General features: G+C 42.2%; 1 protein-coding gene across 12 annotated transcripts in view; it reads left to right on the forward strand.

Annotated features, from left to right (window-relative positions):
- Nucleotides 1-27,543, forward strand: part of UNC13B (unc-13 homolog B) — a 427,170-nt gene that overhangs the window by 281,860 nt on the left and 117,767 nt on the right. For all 12 annotated transcript variants that reach the window (XM_056547105.1, XM_056547097.1, XM_056547089.1 and 9 more), the window contains 4 exons: nt 6,704-6,778; nt 9,607-9,826; nt 12,822-13,049; nt 15,263-15,404. In XM_056547105.1, coding sequence (XP_056403080.1) covers nt 6,704-6,778; nt 9,607-9,826; nt 12,822-13,049; nt 15,263-15,404 — 665 coding nt within the window. The remainder of the gene's footprint in view (nt 1-6,703; nt 6,779-9,606; nt 9,827-12,821; nt 13,050-15,262; nt 15,405-27,543) is intronic.

Raw genomic sequence — 27,543 nt, forward strand, 5'->3', positions numbered from 1 at the left:
AGAGATGGGGGGAGTGTAATGAAGAGAGATGGGGGGGTGTAATGAAGAGAGATGGGGTGTGTGTAATGAAGAGAGACGGTGGAGTGTAATGAAGAGAGACAAGGGAGTGTAATGAAAAGAGATGGGGGAGTGTAATGAAGAGAGATGGGGGGTGTAATGAAGAGAGATGGGGGAGTGTAATGAAGAGAGACGGTGGAGTGTAATGAAGTGAGATGGTGGAGTGTAATGAAGTGAGATGGGGGGGAGTGTAATGAAGAGAGATGGGGGTGTGTAATGAAGAGGGTGAGGAGGAGAAAGTATGTGTTTCCCAACCAATGTGCCCTCAGCTGTTGCAAAACTACAACACCTGGAGGAACACTGTTTGGGAAACACCGCCCTAAGCTCTAAGGCCAACCTTATTTAGCGGCATGAACACCCCACTCATCTGTAGTAAGAACGGTATGACTGCTTCTCTTGGGTTAAGACATTGGTAATTGCCTGATACCCACGAATTGCTGTCCCCATGAAAATAAGAACTTGGGTCGTGGGTCCCTCATTTGAATGAAGCTGCGGACAAGCGTGCGTGCTGCCGCTCCATTCAAAGTTTAGGACTCTTTAGAAGATAGGCAGGTTCATTACTGCCGTGCCATTCAAACGGTGAGCACTTGACTCCCATTCTAGTATCAAGTGGCACCTGGTGAATGGCAATGTGTATGGCGGCCTTTCAAATCACCCTCCACCCCCCCCCCCAGTCAAACATAGATCCTTTTAGGGTATGTTCACACAACAGAACAATTTCCAAGCGGATGTTTCTGCCGCATAAGTTCCGGCCTCTGCAGAGAGTATGAAGGTGTTCAGTCTTTCTGCAGATTCCGCTTGGAATTGCCTTCTACAGAGACGGCAAATTTCTGATCGGTTCCAGTTCCTGCGGAACATGCAATTGTCCTGTCTTCTGGGCGGACATTCTGCAAAATTTCTGCCCAGTGAACAAACCCTTATAGGTAAGATTGCCATGGTCACACACTGTTACAGTGCTGAGCAGTTAAGGCCACCATTAAGGCCAACTCCTTTTTAGGGTCCACCATTGAGAAAGGGTGATTGTCATCTGCTGGGTTAGGGTGAATGCCAACCACGTTTTTGCTATACAGTTCCCATATACGTTTTCGAGTTAAAAACCATATGGAACCGTATAGAGAATCATATGCATTGACTTAACATTGTAAACCGTATGTCAAACGCATCATCCAGTTTAGTCCGTTTTGCGTCTTATGCGGTTTTGTCAGTTTTTTTGTCCGTACCCAAAACCGTAGACTACCACATTTTTTGGTCCATGGGAAAAAACGTATTAAACTGTATACGTTTTTTTTTTAACATGGGAGTCAATGGGAACCGTACAGAACTGTATGTGCGTACGGTTCCATCCGGTTTTCACCATACGGTTTTTGACTTTGCACAGTTTTTTTTCTTTGAATTTTAATCAAACAAGTGAAACTTTATTCAAAATGGAGTGAAAAGTTAAAAACTTATACATTTTTTTTCTGAAAAAATGGATGCATCAGGACATCATTTTTCAAACCGTATACAGGTTGAAATTTGTTCACACGTTTTGATGAATCATTTTTTTTTTTTATCAAAAACCTTATACGGGAACTAGTGCTGGGCGGTATGACCAAAAATGCATATCATGGTATTTTTGTAATTTATGGCAGTTCCACAGTATTTAACGTTATACCCCCCCGGCCGCCTGCGCTTTAAAATGAATGAGATGCCGTCCGCTGCGCTTTAAATGGTTATGTTGCTGCCCGCTGCGCTTTAAATGAATGAGATGCCTCACACCGGCCGCGGCGCTGGAAACGATTAAGTTGCGAGCCGGAAGCTGTCACCTCCCCCTGCAAGCGCTAAAAGCCAGGCTTTTAGCGCTTGCAGGGGGAGGTGACAGCTTGCCGCGGCTCACATCTCATTCATTTAAAGTGCAGGCGGCCGGCAACTTAACCATTTAAAGTGCAGGCGGCCGCCAACTTAACCATTTAAAGCGCAGGCGGCCGGCAGCTTAACCATTTAAAGCGCAGGCGGCCGGCAACTTAACCATTTAAAGCGCAGGCGGCCGGCAACTTAACCATTTAAAGCGCAGGCGGCCGGCAACTTAACCATTTAAAGCGCAGGCGGGCGGTAACTTAACCATTTAAAGCGCAGGTGGCTGGCAACTTAGCCATTTAAAGCGCAGGCGGCCGGCAACTTAACCATTTAAAGCGCAGGCGGACGGTAACTTAACCATTTAAAGAGCAGGCGGCCGGCAACTTAACCATTTAAAGCGCAGGCAGATGGCAACTTAACCATTTAAAGCGCAGGCGGCCTGAAACATAACCATTTAAAGCGCAGGTGGCTGGCAACTTAGCCATTTAAAGCACCGGCGGCCGGCAACTTAACCATTTAAAGCGCCAGCGGCCGGCAACTTAACCATTTAAAGCGCTGGCGGCCGGCAACGTAACCATTTAAATCGCCGGCGGCAGGAAACTTAACCATTTCAAGCGCAGCGGCCCACATCTCATTAATTTAAAGCACCAACGGCTCACAGGACAACGGGGAGAACATATGATTATTTCCCCGATTCGGAGACAGCCGCTGCGGCTGATAATTCATTCATTCATTTGAGGGGGGAGGGGCCCGACCGGTATTGCGGTATAGAAAAAATTCATATCGTGCAGGAAAAATATACCGGTAGGAACCGGTATACCGCCCAGCACTAATGGGAACTGTATTGCTAAAACGTGGTTTGCTTGCACCCTGGGATGTTTCAGGCTATAAAATGCTATGGTAATCCTTGGTTCTCCGCTTCCATGTCTGTGCGGACGTTGTCAAATTTTCATCTAAACGTTCGGTAGGAGTAGGCTTGGTAATCTGGGGTGACGGAAACGAAAAAACAGGGCCCCGGAGTGAGCATTGTTATAACATTTTACAGCCCTAAACATCCCTTCCAGCTGTCATCTAGGGTTATTCATCCTGTATAGAGGCCCAATTCTCATTCACATTAACAACAAGATACAACCAGCTCTTCAATGACTGTAAACAATCCTAGTACTTCTCCAAGTGACATTACAATTTAACCTTTTACAATTCTTTTATATGCTGCTGTCCCTCCTATTCTACAGGCCATGGTAAGTAGCTTCTCTCCACAGTGAGCGGCAAGCCTTGGATCCCCCTTGCATTAGTAGCATTATACCTTCCCCCCCCCGCCACATGACTTATTATAGATCCTTTTTTTTTTCTTTTTTTTTTTTTTTTTTGCTGTCAGCGTTCCCTACATCACTGACTTAATGGACCCGATCACTTAGGCGTTAGTCGTTTTTTCCGCTAATGGATAATTTGTTCTCTATACACGGACAGTGTGGCACTATATTATAGTTTGTGTTTTCTTAAAAGAAAGACACAGAAAAGTGTTACATATGTCTTAAAAAATAAAAATAAAAAAGGTCCTTGGATATCATTCATTGGCAACTTGACTTCCCCGCCCCAGTGTTAATGGCGGTATAATCTATGGGATGTCATAGACCACTCGCTAATATGTAGCTGAGGATATTGTAGCTTAGATCCAATACTAGGCAAAGCCGAGCTATTCCCTATCTAGATCAGGGTTTCCCAACCAGGGTGCATCCAGCCCCTAATCCAGTGTTTTCCAAACAGTTTGTCTCCAGCTGTTGCAAAACTACAACTCCCAGCATGCCCGGACAGCCTTCGGCTGTCCGGGCATGCTGGGAGTTGTAGTTTTGCAACAGCTGGAGGCACCCTAGTTGGGAAGCACTGATATATATCATTATTCATTGAGACATCATACAGTTGATGAATGGGAGTCTGTCCTGCTTCAATGGGTGTAGCGACCGCTGGGTGGGAGGGAGATCATTCTGCAAGTGATTGTATTTTTGCAACAGCTGGAGGCACCCTGGTCAGAAAACACTGGTCTGTTGCATTGAAGGGAGCACAGGTGTGTTTCAATGGGTGGGGTGGCTGATGTTTTAAGTGTGAGGTCACTTTTCTCCCTCGTACACGAAGGAATCATGGGACTTGTAGTTTGAGGGAACAAACTCCAACTGGAACATGCTGGGAGTTGTAGTTTTGCAACCGCTGGAGGTACCCTGGTTAGGAAACTCTGATGTAGATACTTAAGTGGGACCTTAAATGTAGCAGTTCTCAAAGGGCATGTTCACACAGGTAAAACCTGCGTGTTTTTTGTTGAGGAAATCGCTCCGATTTCCTCTTCCAAAACCTTCACCCGACACCCCCCCCCCCCCCCCCAAAAAAAAAAAGTCTAGTTTTTGAAAACCGCACAGAAGTGATATTCCCTTCTGCATAATAGGGGATAAGATGTCTGATCGCGGGGGTCCCCAGCACCCACTTGTCATCAGCTTCGAAGATCGCTCTGTGTCTGATGACTCAGGATACAGGGGCCGGAGTATCGTGACCCTCCCTCCCATAGACTTGCATTTAGGAGGCGGAGCCGTGATGTCACGATACTCCGACCCCTGTATCTTCGCTCCGTGCAGCTGATGACACGTGAGTGCTGCTGGAGAGATTGTGGGGGTCCCCAGCGACAGTACCCCCACGATCAGACATCTTATCCCCTATCCTTTTCATAGGGGATAAGATGTTTAGGGTCGGAGTACCCCTTTAAGGCCATGTTCACACCACTGAATTTCCAAGCCAAATCCGTCTGAAAACCTTCACACTGTTGCAGCAGAATCACGTTGCTTTCAATGAGATTCTGCAGCACTATGCACACAGCGGAATTTCCGCAGCAGAAATACTGATTCCGGCCACTGCTAAAAGAATTGGCAGGTCAACTCTTTTAGCACAATTCATTCAGAAAGAATTACATTTAGGGGATAGGGGATAAGTTTTAGATAGCGGGAGGTCTGAGCACTGGGGGGGAGGGGGTTTTGGGAACGGGGGTCCAAGCGCTCTGACACCCCCCCCCACCACGATCTGAAACTTATCCCCTATCCTTTGTATAGGGGATAACTTTTCTTCCATAATACTTCTCCTTTAAATGGGATACGGCACTGGTCCGGCAGAGATAAAGTAGCAGATAGAGATGAGCGAACTTACAGTAAATTCGTCACGAACTTCTCGGCTCGGTAGTTGATGACTTTTCCTGCATAAATTAGTTCAGCTTTCAGGTGCTCCGGTGGGCTGGAAAAGGTAGATACATTCCTAGGAAAGAGTCTCCTAGGACTGTATCCACCTTTTCCAGCCCACCGGAGCACCTGAAAGCTGAACTAATTTATGCAGGAAAAGTCATCAACTGCCGAGCCGAGAAGTTCGTGACGAATCGAATTTTGTGTAAGTTCGCTCATCTCTAGTAGCAGACAGTTTTGAAATTTCTCCACCGGAAGCTCAAAATGTGGTGTGAATGCACCCTCTCAGAGGACCCTGTACTGGACCACATTCTAATGGTGTATGGACATCTGGTCGATGTTCATTTTAAAGACTATGACAGGCACTACCATCTGCACCTCCATTGTATACTTTTTTTTTTACCCTTTTGGAAGATGCACTAAAGGCTCCGTCTCCAAAGGTGGCGCTGTCTCTAAGACAAACACAGGCAGGATATGAGTAGTGGTGGTCAAGACGTCTTACCAAGGTAGACAACCTCCAGCTGCTCCAACGAATGTGGTCCAGATACTTCACCACCAGGTTCATTACACTCAGTGATGGACACTGAATGGCTGAGTCTTCTTACTAGCCGTAGACCGCATTCAGTAGTGTCTGCCATCCATACATACATGTCAAGGTGCCCAGAAAGACTTCTATATTTAGTCTGCTATTGAACGTGGCACCCACGGGCATGCATGTATTTCCCTACTATGTTTTTTTTACCCTTTAATGTTTTCTTTCCAAGTAGCAGTTTTTCCTGTAGAGTTTTCTTTTTGATGCTTAATTTATGATTTGCTTTTTTTTTTGGTCCAAAATAATTCAGGATTCAGGAAGTGATTTGCCGACTGATTTCAGCCCCATGAGTTATAAGACCTATGGCTCTTGTTGGTGTTTGCAGATCTAGAGACCATACAACTTTTTTAAAGGGTACCTTTTATCAAAAAAACTTTTTATATATTATAGATTAATGTATGCAGAATAACTTTCCAATAGCATGATATTAAAAAATATGCTTCTTTCTATTTAATTTTCCACTTTGAAAAAATGACCACTAGGGGTCTCCCTTCCTGTCCTTTTTTTTTTTTTATAGATCTCAGACTCATGCAGGAGTCCTAAATCTCAGACTGAAGCCGGAACACAGACAAACTCACCACTGCACACTGCCAGGGAGCAGTGTTGAGCTTGTCTATGTCCCGGCTGCAGTCTGAGATTTAGGTCTCCAGCATGAGTCTGAAATCTATAAAAAAAAAAAAAAGGACTGGTAGGGAGACCCCTAGTGGTCATTTTTTCAAAGTGGAAAATTAAATAGAAAGAAGCATATTTTTTAATAACATGCTATTGGAAAGTTATTCTGCACACATTAATCTATAATATACTAAAAAAAATTTTTTATGAAAGGTACCCTTTAAGTTCTCAGACATTGACGTTTGCAATTGTTCCCTTCTGCCCCCAGTTTGAGTCACTGTCCTGAATCCTACGAGTGATCTCAAAGGCTTTTATTGTACCAGAAAAAGAAAGATTTAAAGTATTTTCTAATTCAGTTCTAATTGCTGATAAATTCTTTTTATTCTCACAGTCCCTGGTGCAGTCCAGGAAAGCCGGTATTACCTCAGCTATGGCCACGAGAACGTCACTCAAGGACGAGGACCTGGTAAGCAAGGGCATCCTGGGCTAGTATGTAGATTCTCTGAGGCTCTGGAAGTCCTCTTTCCCCCTTGTTTTTTCTCCATCTGCTGCTTTCAAGAAGACCTTTCACCTCCTTAAAAACTTAATGAATTAATGGAATAAATTATAAACCCCATCTAAAATATATATATTTATATAATTAAAAAAAAATTACTGCATTTCCTTTTTAATTTAGTAATAAAGCTCAGGTCCTTTTAAGAAAGGGAGACTGGATTTGAGCCAAAGATGACAAAGTGAAGGATCACTATCTTAACAGCTCTGTGAGACTTCCTGTTTCTAAGCTTGCGGAGTCAATTTTGTAGAGGGACACAGTATAGTTACATAGTTCATAAGGTTGAAAAAAGACCAGAGTCCATCAAGTTTTACCTATAACCCTAATGAGTCCCTACTGAGTAGTAGATAAGGGGAGATATGTGTTCCTCTCTTATATTGTGTCTTTTATAATAAAGTCCAGCATGAAGTAAGATGAAGTAAGATGTAGGAGTCCTGTTATAAAGCAGGAGTTGGAGGCATGATGTTGTTGCTCTAGGCTTGTATGTGACTTAGATTACAAGCAGCAGTGTCCTACTCTAGCAGATTAACCACTTTCAAGCAGCACTGACCTCCTCTAGCAGATTAACCATTTACAAACAGCTGTATGATATTGTAGTGCAATTCGAAGAGCTTCACAGTTTAGTTTGCCGCGTCATCTTCTACTTGTTGCAAGCAATATACATAGTTTATAAATAATTTACCATAGATTTTTGGAGCAACAGAGTCTGAGAATGTTGATGTGAGATTGTGCTGGAGAACTGTAAATTCATAGGATCCTGAAAAGGATTTGTCTTGGGGACCCTGTGCCTCCTCTCAATCTCGCCATGATTTATTCATGACTATTTAAGTTCAGATTCTTTGAAACAAGGATTGTGTGGGGGATTCTTCTGCCATATGTAAGCAGCGACATGAGAATCTGCTTCTTCATAGCATCTGCCAGATAATTCAGTGGTTCATTATAAAAAGCTCAAGTGACAAAGATTGATTGTATTTCACCACTAGGAATCTTATCTGAATACGTTGAACACATTTCCCCACAGAGACCTCAAAACTGTAAATCATTTTTCTGTCATTACGATTTTACACAGGGCAGTGACGTTTTCTAAATTCTGTTAGAGGTCAAAAGGTGCTCTGGTCACTAGTGATTGTGATATCAGAGGCTTATCATGAAGTATATACTACATCACAACTGACTAATGTACCCCTGTATGTACAAGAATATAACTACTATAATACAGTCTCCTATGTACAGGAATATGAATACTATAATACTGCCTCCTATATACATGAATATAACTACTATATTACTGCTCCTGTGTACAAGAATATAACTACTATAATACTGCTCCTATATACAAGAATATAACTACTATAATACTGCCTCCTATATACAAGAATATAACTACTATAATACTGCTTCTATATACAAGAATATAACTACTATAATACTGCCCCTATATACAAGAATATAACTACTATAATACTGCTCCTATATACAAGAATATAACTACTATAATACTGCTCCTATATACAAGAATATATCTACTATAATACTGCCTCCTATATACAAGAATATAACTACTATAATACTGCCTCCTATATACAAGAATATAACTACTATAATACTGCTCCTATATACAAGAATATAACTACTATAATACTGCTCCTGTGTACAAGAATATAACTACTATAATACTGCTTCTACATACAAGAATATAACTACTATAATACTGCTTCTATATACAAGAATATAACTACTATAATACTGCCTCCTATATACAAGAATATAACTACTATAATACTGTCCCTATATACAAGAATATAACTACTATAATACTGCTCCTATATACAAGAATATAACTACTGTAATACTGCTCCTATATACAAGAATATAACTACTATAATACTGCTTCTATATACAAGAATATAACTACTATAATACTGCCTCCTATATACAAGAATATATCTACTATAATAATGCTCCTATATACAAGAATATAACTACTATAATACTGCTTCTATATACAAGAATATAACTACTATAATACTGCCTCCTATATACAAGAATATATCTACTATAATAATGCTCCTATATACAAGAATATAACTACTATAATACTGCTCCTATATACAAGAATATAACTACTATAATACTGCCTCATATGTACAAGAATATAACTACTATAATACTGCTCCTATATCTACTATAATACTGCTCCTATATACAAGAATATAACTACTATAATAATGCTCCTATATACAAAAATATAACTACTATAATACTGCCTCATATGTACAAGAATATAACTACTATAATACTGCCTCCTATGTACAAGAATATAACTACTATAATACTGCTCCTATATACAAGACTATAACTACTATAATACTGATCCTATATACAAGAATATAACTACTATAATACTGCCTCCTATATACAAGAATATAACTACTATAATACTGCTCCTATATACAAGAATATAACTACTATAATACTGCTCCTATATACAAGAATATAACTACTATAATACTGCCTCCTATATACAAGAATATAACTACTATAATACTGCTCCTATATACAAGAGTATAACCACTATAATACTGCTCCTATATACAAGAATATAACTACTATAATACTGCTCCTATATACAAGAATATAACTACTATAATACTGCTCCTATATACAACAATATAACTACTATAATACTGCTCCTATGTACAACAATATAACTACTTTCTTTTGTTTCTCTTTTGTTTCAGAAATCACATGTGTATAAAAAGACTCTACAAGCCTTAATCTACCCCATTTCCTGCACTACCCCTCACAACTTTGAGATATGGACCGCCACAACCCCCACCTACTGCTATGAATGTGAAGGCCTGCTGTGGGGAATAGCCAGGCAAGGAATGCGCTGCAGCGAATGTGGCGTCAAGTGTCATGAGAAGTGCCAAGATTTATTGAACGCCGATTGTCTGCAACGTAAGTGACTCTCCAAGCTCATATTCTGTATAACCATATACATTTTTTGACCTATGATCCAAGACTAGGTTTTTGAGCGCCCCCTCTGCCCAATGACATGTGACTTCTCCTCTGTTCTATGTTGTGCCTCTATTCCAGACCCTTAGATTACACTGTCTTGGATTGACAATGGTTAACCTTATGCCGCCAGCTGTGTGATGTCTCAGATCGCTGATTTTTATGCCATTGTGTCACCTGGATGGTTTACAGACTGTTCTCTACTGAATGTGTCTGCCACCTTCCTGACACTTGTCATCTATAACAGCACAGGGTATAATTTAGTTTCCGATTTATACTCTTCTCCCCTTCCGAGATAATCATTGTTCTGCGTTTGATGAGCTCATGGCATGACATTTTCCTGTGTTTAGGCTGAGATTACAGAATTAGCTGACTACAGTTTTTCTCTGCATTCATGCTACCTTATTTAATATGGATCATCACTGGGGATGGGGGTGCCCAGCTGCTGGGTGCCAGGTGGGAAACAAAACAAAACTTAAAAAGTACCTTTCACCAAATAAACTGTTCTAAACTACCTCAGGCTATGTATGTTCCCTAACTACTCCTAACACCCCTCCAGCCCAGCTCAGCTGTGTATCTTACCTTTCTTTTTGCTCACATAGTACAATCTCCCAGCAGGAGAAAGTGGGTGTTTCCCAGCAGGCATGACATCACTGAAGCCTGCTCGGGGACAACTTCCGCCCTCACATGGTTGCAGAGCTGTGATGAATAGAAGACCTCAGGCTCTGTGTTTCAGTCTGTGTTGCAATCAGTGAGGCTCTCCTGCAGCTTTCAGTCTGTGCAGTTTACTGTGAAAATCTGTGGAGCTTTCACTTTCTGTGCAGCTGTCAATCAAGCTCCGTGCAGAGAAACACTTCCTGAGTTTGGACTCCTGCCATGCCGGGAGGAGACCAAACTTACTGTATTAATTGTGGCAGGGAACAGAACAGCGCCACTTGGTGGCTGTTATTTTTATATTACATTTTAAACATATTTATGTTGATAATTTTAAAAGCAAGTGAATTGGAAAGTTTCTGCTAATTACACAAGGAACACTGTATTAAAAGTTTTATTTGGTGACAGGTACTCTTTAAAAGTACAATTTTTTAGCCAAGCTATTTAGATACAATACTAGAGCTGAACAGAATTTTCCATCCCAGGTGAAGAAAAGCCTTGTTATGACTTTGTATGGCTCATATGTAACACAGCAGACACCTCCTAATACTGCTCGTGAAATTGAAGCAAGGATGTTATCCAGGAAAAACTTTTTTTTTATATATATATCAACTGGCCCCAGAAAGTTAAACAGATTTGTAAATTACTTCTATTAAAAAATCTTAATCCTTACAGTACTTATGAGCTTCTGAAGTTAAGGTTGTTCTTTTCTGTCTAAGTGCTCTCTGATGACACGTGTCTCGGCAACTGACAGTTTAGAAGAGGTTTGCTATGGGGATTTTCTTCTAAACTGGGCGTTTCCCGAGACAGGTGTCATCATAGAGGACTTAGACAGAAAAGAACAACCTTAACTACAGAAGCTCATAAGTACTGAAAGGATTAAGATTTTTTAATAGAAGTAATTTACAAATCTGTTTAATTTTCTGGGGCTAGTTGATATATAAAAAAAAATGTTTTCCTGGATAACCCCATTAATTTCAATGAGCTGACTGGAGTCAAACGCTGACTCTGTCGGCTCATTTTTTCCCCGTATAAGGTTTTCTGACCGGACCTAAAACCGTGGTATACCAGCGTTTGACTCCGGTCAGCTCATTGAAATGAATGGGGTTCAGGCCGGGATACAGGAGTGGACAGTTTTCGCTCCTCCCAACCGGATCCGGCACCCGTACACTACAAATGTAGTGTGAACCCACCCTAACACACTGACTGGACCTCACTCTAGTGCAGTGTTTCCCAACCAGGGTGCCTCCTGCTGTTGCTAAACTACAACTCCCAGCATGCCCGGACAGCCCGGGCATGCTGGGAGTTTTAGTTTAGCAACAGCTAAATGGACGCTGTTGGGAAACACTGCTCTAGTGTAATGTCATGTAATTTATTGTAATGTCTACAAAGTTAGTAAGATCCTCAAATAGCATCTTACGTAGTTTGTAAGGTTGAAGCAAAAGTCCATTAAAGGGGTTATCCAGGAAAAAACTTTCTTTATTGTAATGTCTACAAAGTTAGTAAGATCCTCTGAGCATCTTACGTAGTTTGTAAGGTTGAAGCAAAAGTCCATTAAAGGGGTTATCCAGGAAAAAACTTTCTTTTCATATATACATATATATATATATATATATATATATATATATATATATATATATATATATATATCTCAATCAACTGGCCCCAGAAAGATAAACAGATTTGTAAATTACTTCTATTAAATTTTTTTTAATCCTTTCAGTACTTATGAGCTTCTGAAGTTAAGGTTGTTCTTTTCTGTCTAAGTCCTCTCTGATGACTCGTGTCTCGGGAACCGCCCAGTTTAGAAGAGGTTTGCTATGGGAATTTGCTTCTAAACTGGGCGGTTCCCGAGACACGTGTCATCAGAGAGCACTTAGACAGAAAAGAACAACCTTAACTTCAGAAGCTCATAAGTTCTGAAAGGATTAAGATTTTTTAATAAAAGTAATTTACAAATCTGTTTAACTTTCTGGCACCAGTTGATTTAAAAAAAAGGTTTTCACCGGTGTACCCCTTTAAGTTCAATCCAAAACCCTACTGTGTTGATCCAGAGGAAATACAAATAACTATGAGGCTTATGGAAGCTTCTCTTGGAAGGTTCTTCTTATCCTAGTGGAGAACCACTTGGTGTAATGAATATGTATGGTTTATCAAAACTGCTTAAAAGTAAAAACAGTTTTTGATAACGTAATCGAAAGAGATGGCTCCAGATATTTCCAGCTGTCTTCTTGAGGTACGTTGGTTTCCATTCTATGTGTGTGCTGGGATGTCGTCTCTACAGGTGCAGCAGAAAAGAGCTCCAAGCATGGAGCAGAGGACCGCACCCAAAACATCATCATGGCCATGAAGGATCGGATGAAGATCAGGGAAAGGAACAAGCCGGAGATCTTTGATGTCATCAGAGACGTCTTCAGTGTGGGCAAAGTTGCCCATGCCCAGCAGATGAAGACTGTGAAGCAAAGTGTCCTGGACGGCACATCAAAATGGTCTGCCAAGATCACCATCACAGGTGAGGACATTGTGGATGTCTCAGGTGTTCATGTGCAGGGGGGGTCCATGCGGACCCTTATACAGTCAGTGCAATGTAGGAACAAGTGCAGTTAACATAACAAGTGAACGTCGTATAGTTTCCCATTGTTGTTCTTCCCATTACTAACAGCACATTACAGTCAATGGAGCACGCAAAAGGACTGTAGCGTGGACTGGGACAAGAATAAAGTGTATATCGATAACGGCTTCAGGGAGATCAGCCATTGGGAACTATATTTCCTTTAAGTAACCTTCATTACGTATCATGCTCCAGCTCCTTAAAGGGGTACTCTGGTGGAATTTTTTTTTTTTTTTTAATCAGCTGGTGCCAGAAAGTAAATAGATTTGTAAATTACTTCTGTTAAAAAATCTTAATCCTTTTAGTACATTTAAGCAGCTGTATGCTACAGATGAAATTCTATTCTTTTTGAATAGAATCTCTGCTGACACCTGATGCCCGTATCAGGAACTGTCCAGAGCAGGAGAAAATCCTCATAGCAAACCTTTGCTGCTCTGGACAGTTCCTGACACTGAGGTGTCAGCAGAGAGCACTGTGGAGAAGACAAAAAAAGAAATTTAAAAATCAAAGAATTTCCTCTGTAGCATACAGCTGCTAATAAGTACTGGAAGGATGAAGATTTTTTTTTTATAGAAATCATTTACAAATCTGTTTAACTTTCTGGCACCAGTTCATTAATAAAAAATAAAAAGTTTTCCACCGCTGTACCCCTTTAAGTAACCTTCATTACGTATCATGCTCCAGCTCCTTAAAGGAAATCTGTCATCAGTGTCACCCACGCTAACCTGTTATACAGGCTTGTTGTGCTGGTGACACTGATCTAAACGATACTTTCCTCTTCCCGATTCATCACTGCAATCTGCTGTTATCCCGCGTTTTCATGGTATGCTAATGAGTTGCTTGGAGTATGGGTGGAGCTACGCTCGCTTCCCCTTGCTCCGTGACTTCACTGCTGCTAAGTTGGAGCCCAGCCTGGCTCTTCAATACTCATATTCCCTCTCTCCCTGCTTGCTCTCTCTCTTTTTGACACAGAAGCGCATGCGCGGAGCGCCGACTCGGCAGCAGTGACGTCACCGTGCCTTGGTATGCAAATGTATCTCCTCCCATGTTTTTTTTTAGAGCCAAGGTAATCTGCTCTCAATCACCCAAAGTGCAAGAAAAAGTGCAAACGTGTCACACTAAGAAAACATGCGCAAAGGATGCGGTCCAAGCCCTTCCTTGAAAGCAAAGAGCCCCCCCCCCCAACAAACTTAACCCTTCCCCTCCGGGCTAAAAAGCACCTCCAGGTTCCAGGTTTAATGTCTCTTTTTGCCAAGGCTTCTAAGGGACCACAAGTACTCCTGGCATCCACATTGGTGTTAGCCAAGGTATCTGCCTGCAGACCCATTAACCGGTCAGTATTCTGTCTGTACAGGAGTATTTGGGGTTTTTGCAAGGAGGTGAGGAACCTGATGGCCACACACACACGTTCTCTAGATGCCAGGAGGGATACCGCACCCTGACAATGCTGTGGACCCACAACACACAAAAGTGGCACAGTGACGACAAAAAAATAAATAAGTGGATGAGTGCAGATACTGTATACTGCCCCGACATCCGTTCTTTGACTCTTGCCAGAAGGCCAGGAATATGGAGTTGAAGTGCCAAAAGGAAAAGAGGTTAGTGCCCATGTTTCCACTCAGTAAGCCAGTATTCCTAGTGAGTTTTGGCACCTCAGGGTCACAACTCCCCGAGGCACAAATTTACCCCGGCTCTATATTCCCCCCCCCCCCCCCCGGCCCAATGACCAGACCCATTGGGCCATCAGCCATTGAGTTAGACACATCCAGCCCCAGAAAGCCCTGCCCCCTCCATGTAGCACCCGTCCCACACCAGCACCAATTGATAAGAACAGATGCTAAACAGATGCCAAAAGACCGAAAAGCTCCCATGCCCCAAGCAGCTCAGTAGCATGCCCAAAAAAAGCAGAGTGGATCGGGATGAGGTAAGTATCGTTTTGAGCAGTGCCACCCACACTACAAGCCTATATAACAGGTTAGTGCAGGTGATATGGACGATTTCCTTTAATATAGTGATATAGATGATGGAAGAATGTTCTAGAATTGGTGAAGGTAATTTTGTGCCACCATAACTGAAGAGAGTCCGTCTTATATAGTTATTTTCTTTTTTTCTAGTTCTCTGCGCTCAAGGTCTTCAAGCCAAGGACAAAACGGGCTCAAGTGATCCCTATGTCACCGTACAAGTGGGCAAAACCAAGAAGAGAACAAAGACAATATATGGCAACCTGAACCCCGTGTGGGAGGAGAAATTCCATTTGTAAGTTACTTACTGTATATGGTGCCTCAGATTTTTACCGACCTTATAATGGAAGGTTCTGCAACTTTCTGATATGGGCTTGTTACAGTGTATCACTCCGAGTAATCGATAGAACTTTCTCTTGCCTTGGATTCTTCATTGAGCTAATGCTTTGTAATAATCCCATCATCTGTCACATTGTCTGCCTCTGGATGTACACAGGGATGTTCACTCATGTCATGCAGATATTGACAATGGTGAGGAATTAAAGGGGAACTCCGCTGCTCAACTGTTCCCAACGCTGGAGCCGGGAGCTTGTGACATCATAGCTCCTCCCCCTTGTGACATCATACCCCGCCCCCTCAATGCAAGTCTATGGGAGGGGGCGTGACGAATGTCACGCCCCCTCCCATAGACTTGCATTGAGGGGGCGGGGTGTGACGTCATGAATGGGCAGGGCTATGACATCACGAGCTCCCGGCTCCAGCGTTCGGAACAGTTTGTTCCAAACGCGGAGCAGCGGAGTACCCCTTTAACACACCAAGCATATTAAAATTTTGTAAAACTCTTAAGACTTGAATATGAGCTTTATAGGTTGTGTTTTACTATAATTTTAGACATTCTATACATTGTGGGTCAACAGAAAAAATGTACATGAATTAAGAGGTGAACATAGAAAAAGGGAGGCAACCCTCTCCCCGTATAGGAGTTCGTGCCGGCTGTACCCTTGTGTCAGTTCTCACCTGTCTAGCAGGGGAGGCTGCATTTCCCTGTTAGGGTTCATGCCCGCCATGCTTTGTGGTTTCATAGCACGGATCCGGCGGGAATAGCTCAAAACCTCCTGTCGATGTATCTGTGCCCAACCTGTGCGGTTACCCATTCCATCCAATAAACCAAATGGAGTTAGCTGGTGACTCCGTTTGTCATTTTCCATCCATATCCAACTTTTGGCCTGTACTGCAACTTGCTTCCCGCTGTGATTTTCAGTCCTGGCCAGGAGTCTGATATGGTCAGAAAATGAGTCCTGAGTGTCACTAGTAGATAGGGCTGCATTATTTGAAGAAAATGTTTGATTGCGATTATAGAATGAAAAATTGCGATTTTTTTTTAATAAACAAATTGTGAAATCCCCCAATTTTATGTCCAGAACCCCCATTTAAATTCTATCCCCCAATTCCACATTCTTCCTCATTTCATGTCATTCCACCATTTACATTCCCCCCCCATTTTATTTCTATCCCCCATTTTATGTCAATCCTGCAACTTCACCCCCCTCCCCCATTTCATGTCACACACACATCTCCTCTATGTTACATCTCCCCCATTTCGTGTCCAAATCCACTCCCCCCACTATATCAGATATCCCCTTTTTAATGTTGTGCCATGGCTTGGGGGAAAATGTAAAAAGTTCCAAATGCTTACCTAGCCCCGGTCCCCTGTAGGTCTGCCGCAGATCCCGTTCTACTTCAGGTAGTCCTGCAGGACTTACAGGACATTCCTGCTCAGCCAATCACTAGTCTGACACATGACACTGCTGCGGCCACTGATTGGCTGAGCGGAAAAGGTCCTGGAAGCAGCTGCTTGTCAGAAGCCCAGAGAAGATCCCGGGACTGCATGGAGGAGAACGGGATCTACGAGAACCGGGGTTAGGTGAGCATCAGGTTTTTTACGTTTCCCCCACACCCCTATAATCATTTATGACAGTGTTTTCCAACCATTTGTGCGCAATGGTTGGAAAACACTGTCATAAGTGACTATAGGGGTGTGGGGGAAACGTAAAAAACCTGGTGCTCACCTAACCCCGCTTCCTGTAGATCCTGTTCTCCTCCATGCTATTGCAAAACTACAACTCCCAGCATACCTGGACAGCCGGAGTTGTAGTTTTGCAATAGCTGGGGGCACTCTGGTTGGGAAACACTGATTTGCAGTTGAATTTCAGCAGTGACCCAGACCCTAAGTGCATGATCTGGTACCAGGCAGCTGCTGAAGGTGATCGTAAATTATCCCAAGGGGCCATTTCACAAATGCCCCAAATCTCTATGTGATTGCCATATATCGTGCAGCCCTACTTGCTGACTCCATTCGGGTCATTGGATTGAATGGGGTACGGCACGGAGGCACAAAACCTGGTGTGCATGCCCCCTTACCCTGATAAGCTGCGTTCACTTACAGTCCATCCTGCTCCTACTGTCCCTACCTGTCTGCATCATACTGTATGAGAGCAGATAAGGATTGTGTCAGGAGTAATCGGTCATTGTGCAGACCCCAGCAGGGGGGCCATGTTATGTGCTGGCAGTGGCCCTCGGGCTCGGAGGAGAGCTGTGTACGTCTCCTGCACATCTTTCTGTGCCGCATTAGATCACAAAGCAGTTTATTCCCTCATGGCCGGCTGTGCTGTAACAGGCCCCGGGCAGAGAACACGGCACTTTACAAGCCATTACTACTTTTACGGGTTTTTTTTAGTCCTTGAGGTGGCAAAAGAAGAAATGACGGCCAGAACAGTGTGAGGCATCGGTATTATTGTTCTGGGGGTGGGGCTCTTAGTTTACATGTCCCTACCCATCAACACATGCCCTGTCAATCGTACCAGAAATGCTAAAACTCTATTCACTTCTGCATTGCAGCACATCTGCTCAGGACCTGAACGGACCAAAAACAAAAAGCTGCAAGTTATATCCCGCTAACTAAATGGACACAATGGATGGGATCCATTGGTGTCCATTGTGCCAAGAACCGCCTGGCTAAATTTTCTGGCCCCAAATGGAGTCTGTGCGGCAGATGTGAATGAGGCCTAACTGTTCTGCATAAAACGCTTCCAATACTAACATACCTGAAATTAAAGGGGTACTCCAGAAGAAAAAAAAAACTGTACAGAAAATTATACAGATTTGTAATTTACTTCTATTTAGAAATCTTAAAGAGGTATTCCAGGCAAAACCTTTTTTTTATATATATATATATATCAACTGGCTCCGGAAAGTTAAACAGATTTGTAAATTACTTCTATTAAAAAATCTTAATCCTTCCAATAGTTATTAGCTTCTGAAGTTTTCTGTCTAACTGCTCAATGATGATGTCACGTCCCTGGGACGTGAGTCATCAGAGAGCAGTTAGACAGAAAACAACAACTCAACTTCAGAAGCTAATAACTATTGGAAGGATTAAGATTTTTTAATAGAAGTAATTTACAAATCTGTTTAACTTTCCGGAGCCAGTTGATATATAAGAAAAAGTTTTGGCCTGGAATACCCCCTTTAATCCTTCCAGTACTTATCAGCTGCTGTATGCTCCAGAGGAAGTTGTGTAATTCCTTCCAGTCTGACCACAGTGCTCTCTGCTGCCACCTCTGTCCTTGTCAGGAACTGTCCAGAGCAGAAGTAAATCCCCATAGCGAACCTCTCCTCCTCTGGACAGTCCCTGAGACGGACAGAGGTGTCAGCAGAGAGCACTGTGGTCAGACTTGAAAGAATAACACAACTTCCTCTGTAGCTACGGCAGCTGATAAGTACTGGAAGGATTAAGATTGTTAAATAGAAGAAATTTACAAATCTGTTTAACTTTCTGGCATCAGTTGGTTTGAAAACAGTTTCCCCTCTTTGTTTTATTGCTGCATGTAGGAGAAAAAACCTTAAAGGGGTACTCGGGCCCTAGGCATTTTATACCCTATTCAATCTCGGCTGCAGCATCCCAGACATCCAGTGCATGGAGCGGACTTCGCTCGTGATGTCATGGTCACGCCCCGCTCGTGACGTCACGGCCATGACCCCTCAATGCAAGTCTTTGGGAGGGGGCGTGATGGCCCCTCACATAGACTTGCATTGAGGGGGCATAGCCGTGACGTCACGAGCTGGGTGCGGCTGTGAGGTCTCAAGCCTCCGGCTCTGCACCTGACTCTCTAAACGAATGCCGGGTGCAGCAGGGAGAATGCGAGGGTTCCCAGTGGCGGGACCCCCGCGATCAGACATCTTATCCCCTATCCTTTGTATTTCAGCAGAGGATTGTGCTCATCTTGTGGGGTCAGGATATGATTAGAGCAGTGTTTTTCAAACAGTGTGTCTCCAGCTGTTGCAAAACTACAACTCTCAGCATGCCCGGACAGCCTTTTTTTTTGTTCCGGTCATTTCTTATAAGCCACCACTTAGCTCTCCACAGATCCTGAGTGTCAAATCGACATGCAAGATTGTGCAAACTGACCTGCCTGTGTGTGTGTGTATATATATATATATATATATATCATTCTATTGATGATCCAAGGAGGTCAGGATGAACTGTACAATAGTTCCATAGTGCTGCACTGTGTAAATTGGTGCTTTATGGGTTAAAGGGGTTATCCACCATAAGGTCATTTTAGTACTTACCTGCCAGAACTGGGTATTTCCTGTTTCATGCTGGGAGTTGTAGTTTTGCAACAGCTGGAGACACACTGTTTGGAAAGCACTGGATTAGGGGGGGGGATGGAGTCTGCTGTCACACGCTGTAACATTTAAAGGGTTGTTCCATTCTTTGCACAGTATCTTCAGTATGAGCCGCCGGCAGCTACAGCAGTGATTCTCTAATTATTTTCCTGCCGCCATCCTCCCCCCCCTTACGGGGACGTCGTGTTGTTGTCCCGCTGACTAGCTGTGATTTTTTTCCCTTTGTGCTCTGCTCAATATTTGCTATTTGCGGAGCGGCATTAGGCCGCTAATGAATCACCGCGCAATTACCGCGCCGACTATAAATGAGCTCCGAGTAGAACGGCTCCACATAACATTATAGAGTCATTACGCTTGTCAGAGGACAACGCGGCAGGGAACAGTATGGATTTAACTCCTATTATATTCCGTGGGTTAAGGAACGCTTTGCTGTGACATCTGGTGACCTATAACTGGGGAACCGGATTAACCCTTCTCATTCCATCATTGGCTTTCCAACCCTTGTTCTCAGTTAGAGGTTTGCCCATTGACAACAGATTTGCCCCCATATGACTTTTAGGCTATGTTCACACATCAGAATTTCCATGCGGAATTCTGCACGGAGATTCAGCTGCAGCCGAGTCCCATTAAAAAATACTGGATTCTGCTGCGCTGTGCACGCGGCGTAATTTCCACACCAGATGTTTCTAGCCCGGAAATTCCAATTTTCTTGTCCGCAGAAAGATTGGACCTGTCCAATCTTTCTGCGGACTCCACACGGAGTGCATTGCCTTTTATGAGACGGCGCATTCCCGTGCGGTCTTAGCGCCGGCATGTTATTCTGGTGTCTGTGGAATGTCCGCACAGAGATTTTCCAAGGTATGAATTTATCCTTACTGTTCATTCATCTCTAGCCACAGTTTTTAGTTAAAGGGGTACTCCGGTGGAAAACCTTTTTTTATTTATTTATTTATTTTTATAAATCAGCTGGTTCCAGAAAGTTAAACAGATTTGTAAATTACTTCTATTAAAAATTCTTAATCCTTCCAGTACTTATTAGCAGCTTTATACTACAGAGGAAATTCTTTTCTTTTTGAATTTCTTATCTGTCACGACCACAGTGCTCTCTGCTGACACCTCTGTCCATTGTAGGAACTGTCCAGAGCAGCATATGTTTGCTATGTGGATTTTCCACTACTCTGGAAAGTTCCTAAAATGGACAGAGGTGTCAGCAGAGAGCACTGTGGTCGTGAGAGAAAAGAAATCCAAAAAGAAAAGAATTTCCTCTGTTGTATACAGCTGCTAATAAGTACTGGAAGGATAAATATTTTTTTATTGAAGTAATTTACAAATCTATTTAACTTTCTGGCACCAGTTCATTTAAAAAAAAAAAAAATACATTTCCACCGGAGTACTCCTTTAATGAATTTCACATGCTGAATTCAAATATAATAATAAAATTTGTTAGTTGGCTCTATTTTTCATGCAACGGGCATTTTACATTTTCCAACTACAGGTAATAGGTAAGTAACGCTGTTCTACAAGTAAAAAGTTGGGAGCATGAAAACAGCTGTACTTACATCATTTTGGTGTATAATATTAATAAAAAAAATGTATATTGGCTCTAGTTTCCATGATATAAGCAACCAACTAATGAAGTAAGGTTTATACAATGCATAATGCAACCTACACCATAGATTACATAGTCAGTATTGGTGACCAATAGAAAAACGCCAAGCGTACCAAGATGATGCATTATTAGCTAATATTATGTCACCAATCGCTATAAAAGTCACAGTATCTGTTGCTTGGCGAGGTTAGGGTGGGTTCACACTGCATTTACATAGTGACTCCGGTCGGCTCATTTTTGCCCAGTATCCGGTTTTCGGACCGGACTGAAAACCATAGTATATCACAGTTTTCAGTCCAGTCACAAAACCAGATACAGGGCAAAAATGAGCCGACCGGAGTCACTACGTGAATGAGCCGACCAGAGAAAAATGAATGAGAAAGGGGCCGGGTCCGATTCCCGTAGTTAGTAAACGCAGTGTGAACCCACCCTAAACTCGCCAAGCAACACATACTGTGACTTTTATGGAGTTTGGTTACATAATATTAGCTAATATTGCATCATCTTGGTACGATTGGCGTTTTTCTATTGGTCACCAATACTGTCTATGTAATCTATGGTGTAGGTTGCATTATGCATTTTATAAACCTTACTTCATTAGTTGGTTGCTTATATCATGGAAACTAGAGCCAATATACATTTTTTTATGTTATTTTTGTTTTTTAGCACCCCAAAATTATCTAAGTGCAGCTGTTTTCATGCTTGCAACTTTTTACCCGTAGAACAGTGTTATTAGTGCTGGAATTTGATGCCACTAATTATGTTTTATTACCCTTTTTCATGAAGACTCTGGCATGGCTAGAATGAGATGGTTTTGTTACTTTTTTGGAGGAAAGTGAATTTTGGATACTATCTGATCCTAGCCGAAGCAGAGTCTTTTCAAAAAGAGTCTTCGTCTTGGCGAAACCCAACACCCCCCCTCCCCCCCCCCCCCCAAATTAATCTTTATTCAACTGATTGATTAATTTAATGACCGTGTCCCCCACTGGCATCTCTTTTGCCAACTGGCTCTCTACTCTGTACTAAAGAGGGTCAAGAACCCTGAAATATCGGACTACAGTTTTTATTGTCTTTTACAACGTGTTTCAGACCACTATTTCTCTTCCTCGGGCAAAAGACTCATATCTTTAACCTGATGAAGGGAAATTAGTTCTCCAAAACCCATTGTAAATTACAACAATAAAAGCAGACATCTGGGAATTTCCATACTGTAGAGGGTTTTCTGATGCAGTGTCCAGGGATTATCTTCCTTCCTTTTGGAGGAGGCTCTAGTTTGGCCTGGATGAGATAGCTGATTTCCTTTCAGATGAAAAGGAATTTGTATATAATATTCCCATATAGAATTTTATTTCTACATCCCTCATCCCCGAAGAAAAATCAGGATAGGATGTTAAGACCACAACACCTATAAAAGTCTTGTTGACCAGTCAGGCAATGTAGGGTTCCGGTGTGTGTGTTTGGGGGGATTGCAGTCTCTAAAGGTTCAAAAACGTCAGAAATCCTCAGACACATTTTTCGGAGAGCTAACAGACTCAGTTATGTTCCCTGATGAAGGGGAATTAGCTCCCTGAAATGCGTTGTAGAGGACAACAATAAAAGCTTCTTTTTTTTTTTTATTAAGGATGTGTGAGAATTCCCATGCTGTAGAGGGGTTTCCTGCACTTCCTTTTGGAGGAGACTCTGGCTTGGCTTCAAGGAGATAGCTGATTTGCATTTGAAGGAAACTGAATTTGCATAAAATGTTCCCATAGAAAATTTTTACCTGAAGTTTGTATTTCTGCAACCCCCATCTCTTAATCAGAATCAAGGAATGTTCTTAAGACCGCAATGCCTTTTTTGACCAGCCAGATCATTAAGGAGGAGCTGCAGTCTCAACAGGTTCAAAAACATCAGAACACCCCCCCCCCCCTACCCCCCCCCAGTTGCAGGTCGGCATCAGCTGAAGCAATCAAACGGAGAGAAGATCCCTAGATGCTGTGGAAAACCTCAGATGCGTTTCGGGTAACTAATTCACCTTTCTCAGAAAACAGACTCAGATCTGTTCCCTGATGAAGGGGAATTAGCCTCCTGAAACCTGTTGTAAGGGACAACAATAAACGCTTTATTATTTTAAAAAGGTACGTCTGAGAATTTCCATGCTGTAGGCTGTTTTCTGGTGCAGTATCCAGGGATTTTCTTCTATTCCTTTTGGAGGAGGCTCTGGTTTGGTTTGGATGAGATGATTTTCGGAAGGAAAATTTATTTGGATATGATGTTTCCATATACAATTTTTACATGTATGTAAGATTTCTACATACTACATAAACCTCCAGCTGTTGCAAAACTACAACTCCCAGTATGCACGGACAGCCAACGGCTGTCCGTACATGCTGGGAGTTGGAGTTTTGCAATAGCTGGAGGCACCCTGGTTGGGAAACGCTGTCCTAAGGAGAATAGACTGTATTCTTCATGTCTATTATACTTCAAGTAGTTAGACAATTGCAGAATATAAGAATTATTTTGTACTCAAGTCTTATTGTTCACAATTGCCAATCGCGTCGCCATAACCACATATAATCATTATTATTATCGCTGTTATTTCTGTTTATACAGAATCCTGATGTCCTCGTTTGTCCTCTTACTTATTCTTTTTACTCTTCATCCATCCTTTGCCGTGAAAAGATAGTGATTGTAGGTGATTGCCGGAGCGGTAACCCGCACGCTGCAGATTACACGCGATAAGACCGGGCTTGGTATCCAGGGACAGAGGAGACATTTGATTACGCCATTTACATGATGATCCTCCGTGATTAGACCGTCTTATGTAGTGCGGACATGAAGAACCCTTAGAAAAGAAATCTCCATCCAACAGAGACAAGATGATTATAAGCGGTGTTAACCAGGAGTGGGGGAATTTTATGGTCGAGTTTTTCCTTCATGCCTTAAAATCGAAGGTCAAGCTACTCTGTCCTGTTCAAAGTGACGTCTATCAGACAAGCTGCCTGACGGTCTACAATCCCTTTCTCTCTTCAGAAAAGTCGCTGCTTTGTCACCAATACTTTAGGTTAATGTTTCCCAAACAGGGTGCCCCCAGCTGTTACATAGTTAGTATGGTTGAAAAAAGACATACGTCCATCAAGTCCAACCAGGGGATTGAAGGGAAGGATGTAAGGGGATAAGGGAAAGGGATGTAGTTTTATAATTCTGCATAAGCATTAATGTTATTTTGTTCCAGGAATGTATCTAACCCTGCTTTAAAGCTGTTAATTGTTCCTGCTGTGACCAGTTCCTGAGGTAGACCGTTCCATAAATTCACAGTCCTCACGGTAAAGAAGGCGTGCCGCCCCTTTAGACTAAACCTTTTCTTCTCCAGATGGAGGGAGTGCCCCCTCGTCCTTTGGGGGGGTTTAACCTGGAACAGTTTTTCTCCATATTTTTTGTATGGGCCATTTATATACTTATATAAGTTTATCATATCCCCCCTTAAACGTCTCTTCTCAAGACTAAACAATTGTAACTCCTTTAATCGCTCCTCATAGCTAAGATGTTCCATGCCCCATATTAGTTTAGTCGCGCGTCTCTGCACCCTTTCCAACTCTGCAGTGTCCCTTTTATGAACAGGCGACCAAAACTGAACAGCATATTCCAGGTGAGGCCGTACCAATGATTTATAAAGGGGGAGTATTATGTCCCTGCCCCTCGAGTCCATGCCTCTTTTTATACAGGACAATATCCTGCCGGCTTTGGAAGCAGCAGCCTGACATTGCATGCTATTTTGTAGTCTGTGATCTACAAGTACACCCAGATCCTTCTCTACCAGTGACTCTGCCAGTTTAATCCCCCCTAAGACATACGACGCATGCAGGTTATTAGTACCCAGATGCATAACTTTACATTTATCCACATTGAACCTCATTTGCCAAGTGGATGCCCAGACACTTAGTCTATCCAAGTCATCTTGCAACCTATACACATCCTCTATAGACTGTACCGTGCTACAAAGCTTGGTGTCATCTGCAAAGATAGAAACAGAGCTGTTAATACCATCCTCTATATCATTGATAAATAAATTAAACAGCAGCGGGCCCAGTACTGAACCTTGGGGTACACCACTAATAACCGGGGACCAATCAGAGTACGAATCATTGACCACCACTCTCTGGGTATGATCCATGAGCCAGTGTTCAATCCAGTTACAAACTAAAGTTTCCAAACCCAAGGACCTTAACTTACCTGTCAGACGTCTGTGAGGGACAGTATCAAACGCTTTGGCAAAATCCAGAAACACTATATCCACAGCCATTCCTCTGTGAAGGCTTCTACTCACCTCTTCATAAAAGCAAATTAGATTGGTTTGACAACTTCTATCCTTAGTAAACCCATGCTGGCTATCACTTATAATACTATTATCCCCTATGTATTCCTGTATGTAATCCCTTATAAGTCCTTCAAACAATTTACCCACAATGCACGTTAGACTTACCGGTCTATAATTGCCTGGCGAAGACCTAGAGCCCTTCTTGAAGATTGGTACCACATTAGCCTTGCGCCAGTCCCTTGGCACAATACCAGACACCAGAGAATCTCTAAATATCATGAACAAGGGTACAGATATTACTGAACTTACCTCTCCAAGAACTCTTGGGTGCCATCCATCCGGCCCTGGAGATTTGCTTACATTTACTTTACTTAACTTACCTTGTACCATCTCTACATTAAGCCAGTTCAGTACATTACATGATGTGTTACCAGCACTGACCTGTACATGATGTGTTACCAGCACTGACCTGACCAATGTCAGCTCCTTCTTCCATAGTATATACAGAACTAAAGAACCCGTTCAGTAGCTCCGCCTTCTCTTGATCGCCCGTGACAACCTCCCCATTATTATTAAGGGGTCCTACATGCTCGGTCCTTGGTTTTTTTGTATTTATATATCTAAAAAAATATTTAGGATTAGTTTTGCTTTCTTCGGCCACCTGTCTCTCATTTTGAATTTTTGCTGTTTTTATTACATTTTTACAGATTTTATTAAGCTCCTTGTACTGTTTAAATGTTATCGCTGACCCATCAGATTTGTATTTTTTGAAGGCTATTTTTTTGTTGTTTATTGCTCTTTTAACCTCATTTGTCAGCCATGTAGGATTTAGTTTTAATCGTTTATATTTGTTCCCCTTTGGTATATATTTAGCTGTATAGTTATTTAGAGTTGATTTAAAGATGTCCCATTTACCTTCTGTATCAGCATTTGAGAACACCTCCCCCCAGTCTATGTCCTGTAGTGCAGCCCTCAACCCAGGGAAGTTTGCCTTTTTAAAGTTATATGTTTTTGCCTTCCCCGTCTGTCTTTGTTTTCTACATTTTAAGTCAAAAGTAACTATATTGTGGTCGCTATTACCAAGGTTTTCCCTCACAGTTACATTACCAACCAGCTCTGTGTTGTTGGAAATGATCAAATCCAACAAGGCATCACTTCTTGTTGGGTCCTCCACAAACTGGCCCATAAAATTATCCTGCAATAAATTTAGGAATTTTCTCCCCTTTGTAGTTTTAGCCAACCTCGGACCCCAATCTATATCTGGATAGTTAAAATCTCCCATTATTACCACTGTACCTGCCCGGGCGGCCCTCTCTATTTGTTTATACAGCCGACCTTCTATCTCTTCAGTGATATTAGGGGGTCTGTAGATTACACCAAATATTATTTTTTCAGTATTTCCCTCCTTTTGTAATTCTACCCACAGTGATTCCACCTCCTCAGAATCATCACACACTATGGCATCGTTCACACTGACTTTCATACCACTTCTTACATACAGACAGACTCCACCACCTTTTCTGTTCATTCTATCCTTGCGAAACAATGTAAACCCCTGCAGATTAACAGCCCAGTCATGAGAGGAGTCCAGCCATGTCTCAGTGACCCCAACTATATCACCAGCCATGTCTCGGTGACCCCAGCTATATCAATATGTTCCTCCAGTATCAAGGCCTCAAGCTCCCCCATTTTATTTGCTAGGCTTCTGGCATTTGTGAACATACACTTTACATTTCCATTAAGTTTTACACATATAGTCTCACTAATGGGATTTTCAGAGTTATTGGGGTTAATGTCATTTTTTGAGTTATAAGGGCTAATTGGACTATTTAAGTTATT

This window comes from Hyla sarda, chromosome 1, assembly GCF_029499605.1.
Source record: "Hyla sarda isolate aHylSar1 chromosome 1, aHylSar1.hap1, whole genome shotgun sequence".
NCBI classification, from domain to species: Eukaryota; Metazoa; Chordata; class Amphibia; order Anura; family Hylidae; genus Hyla; species Hyla sarda.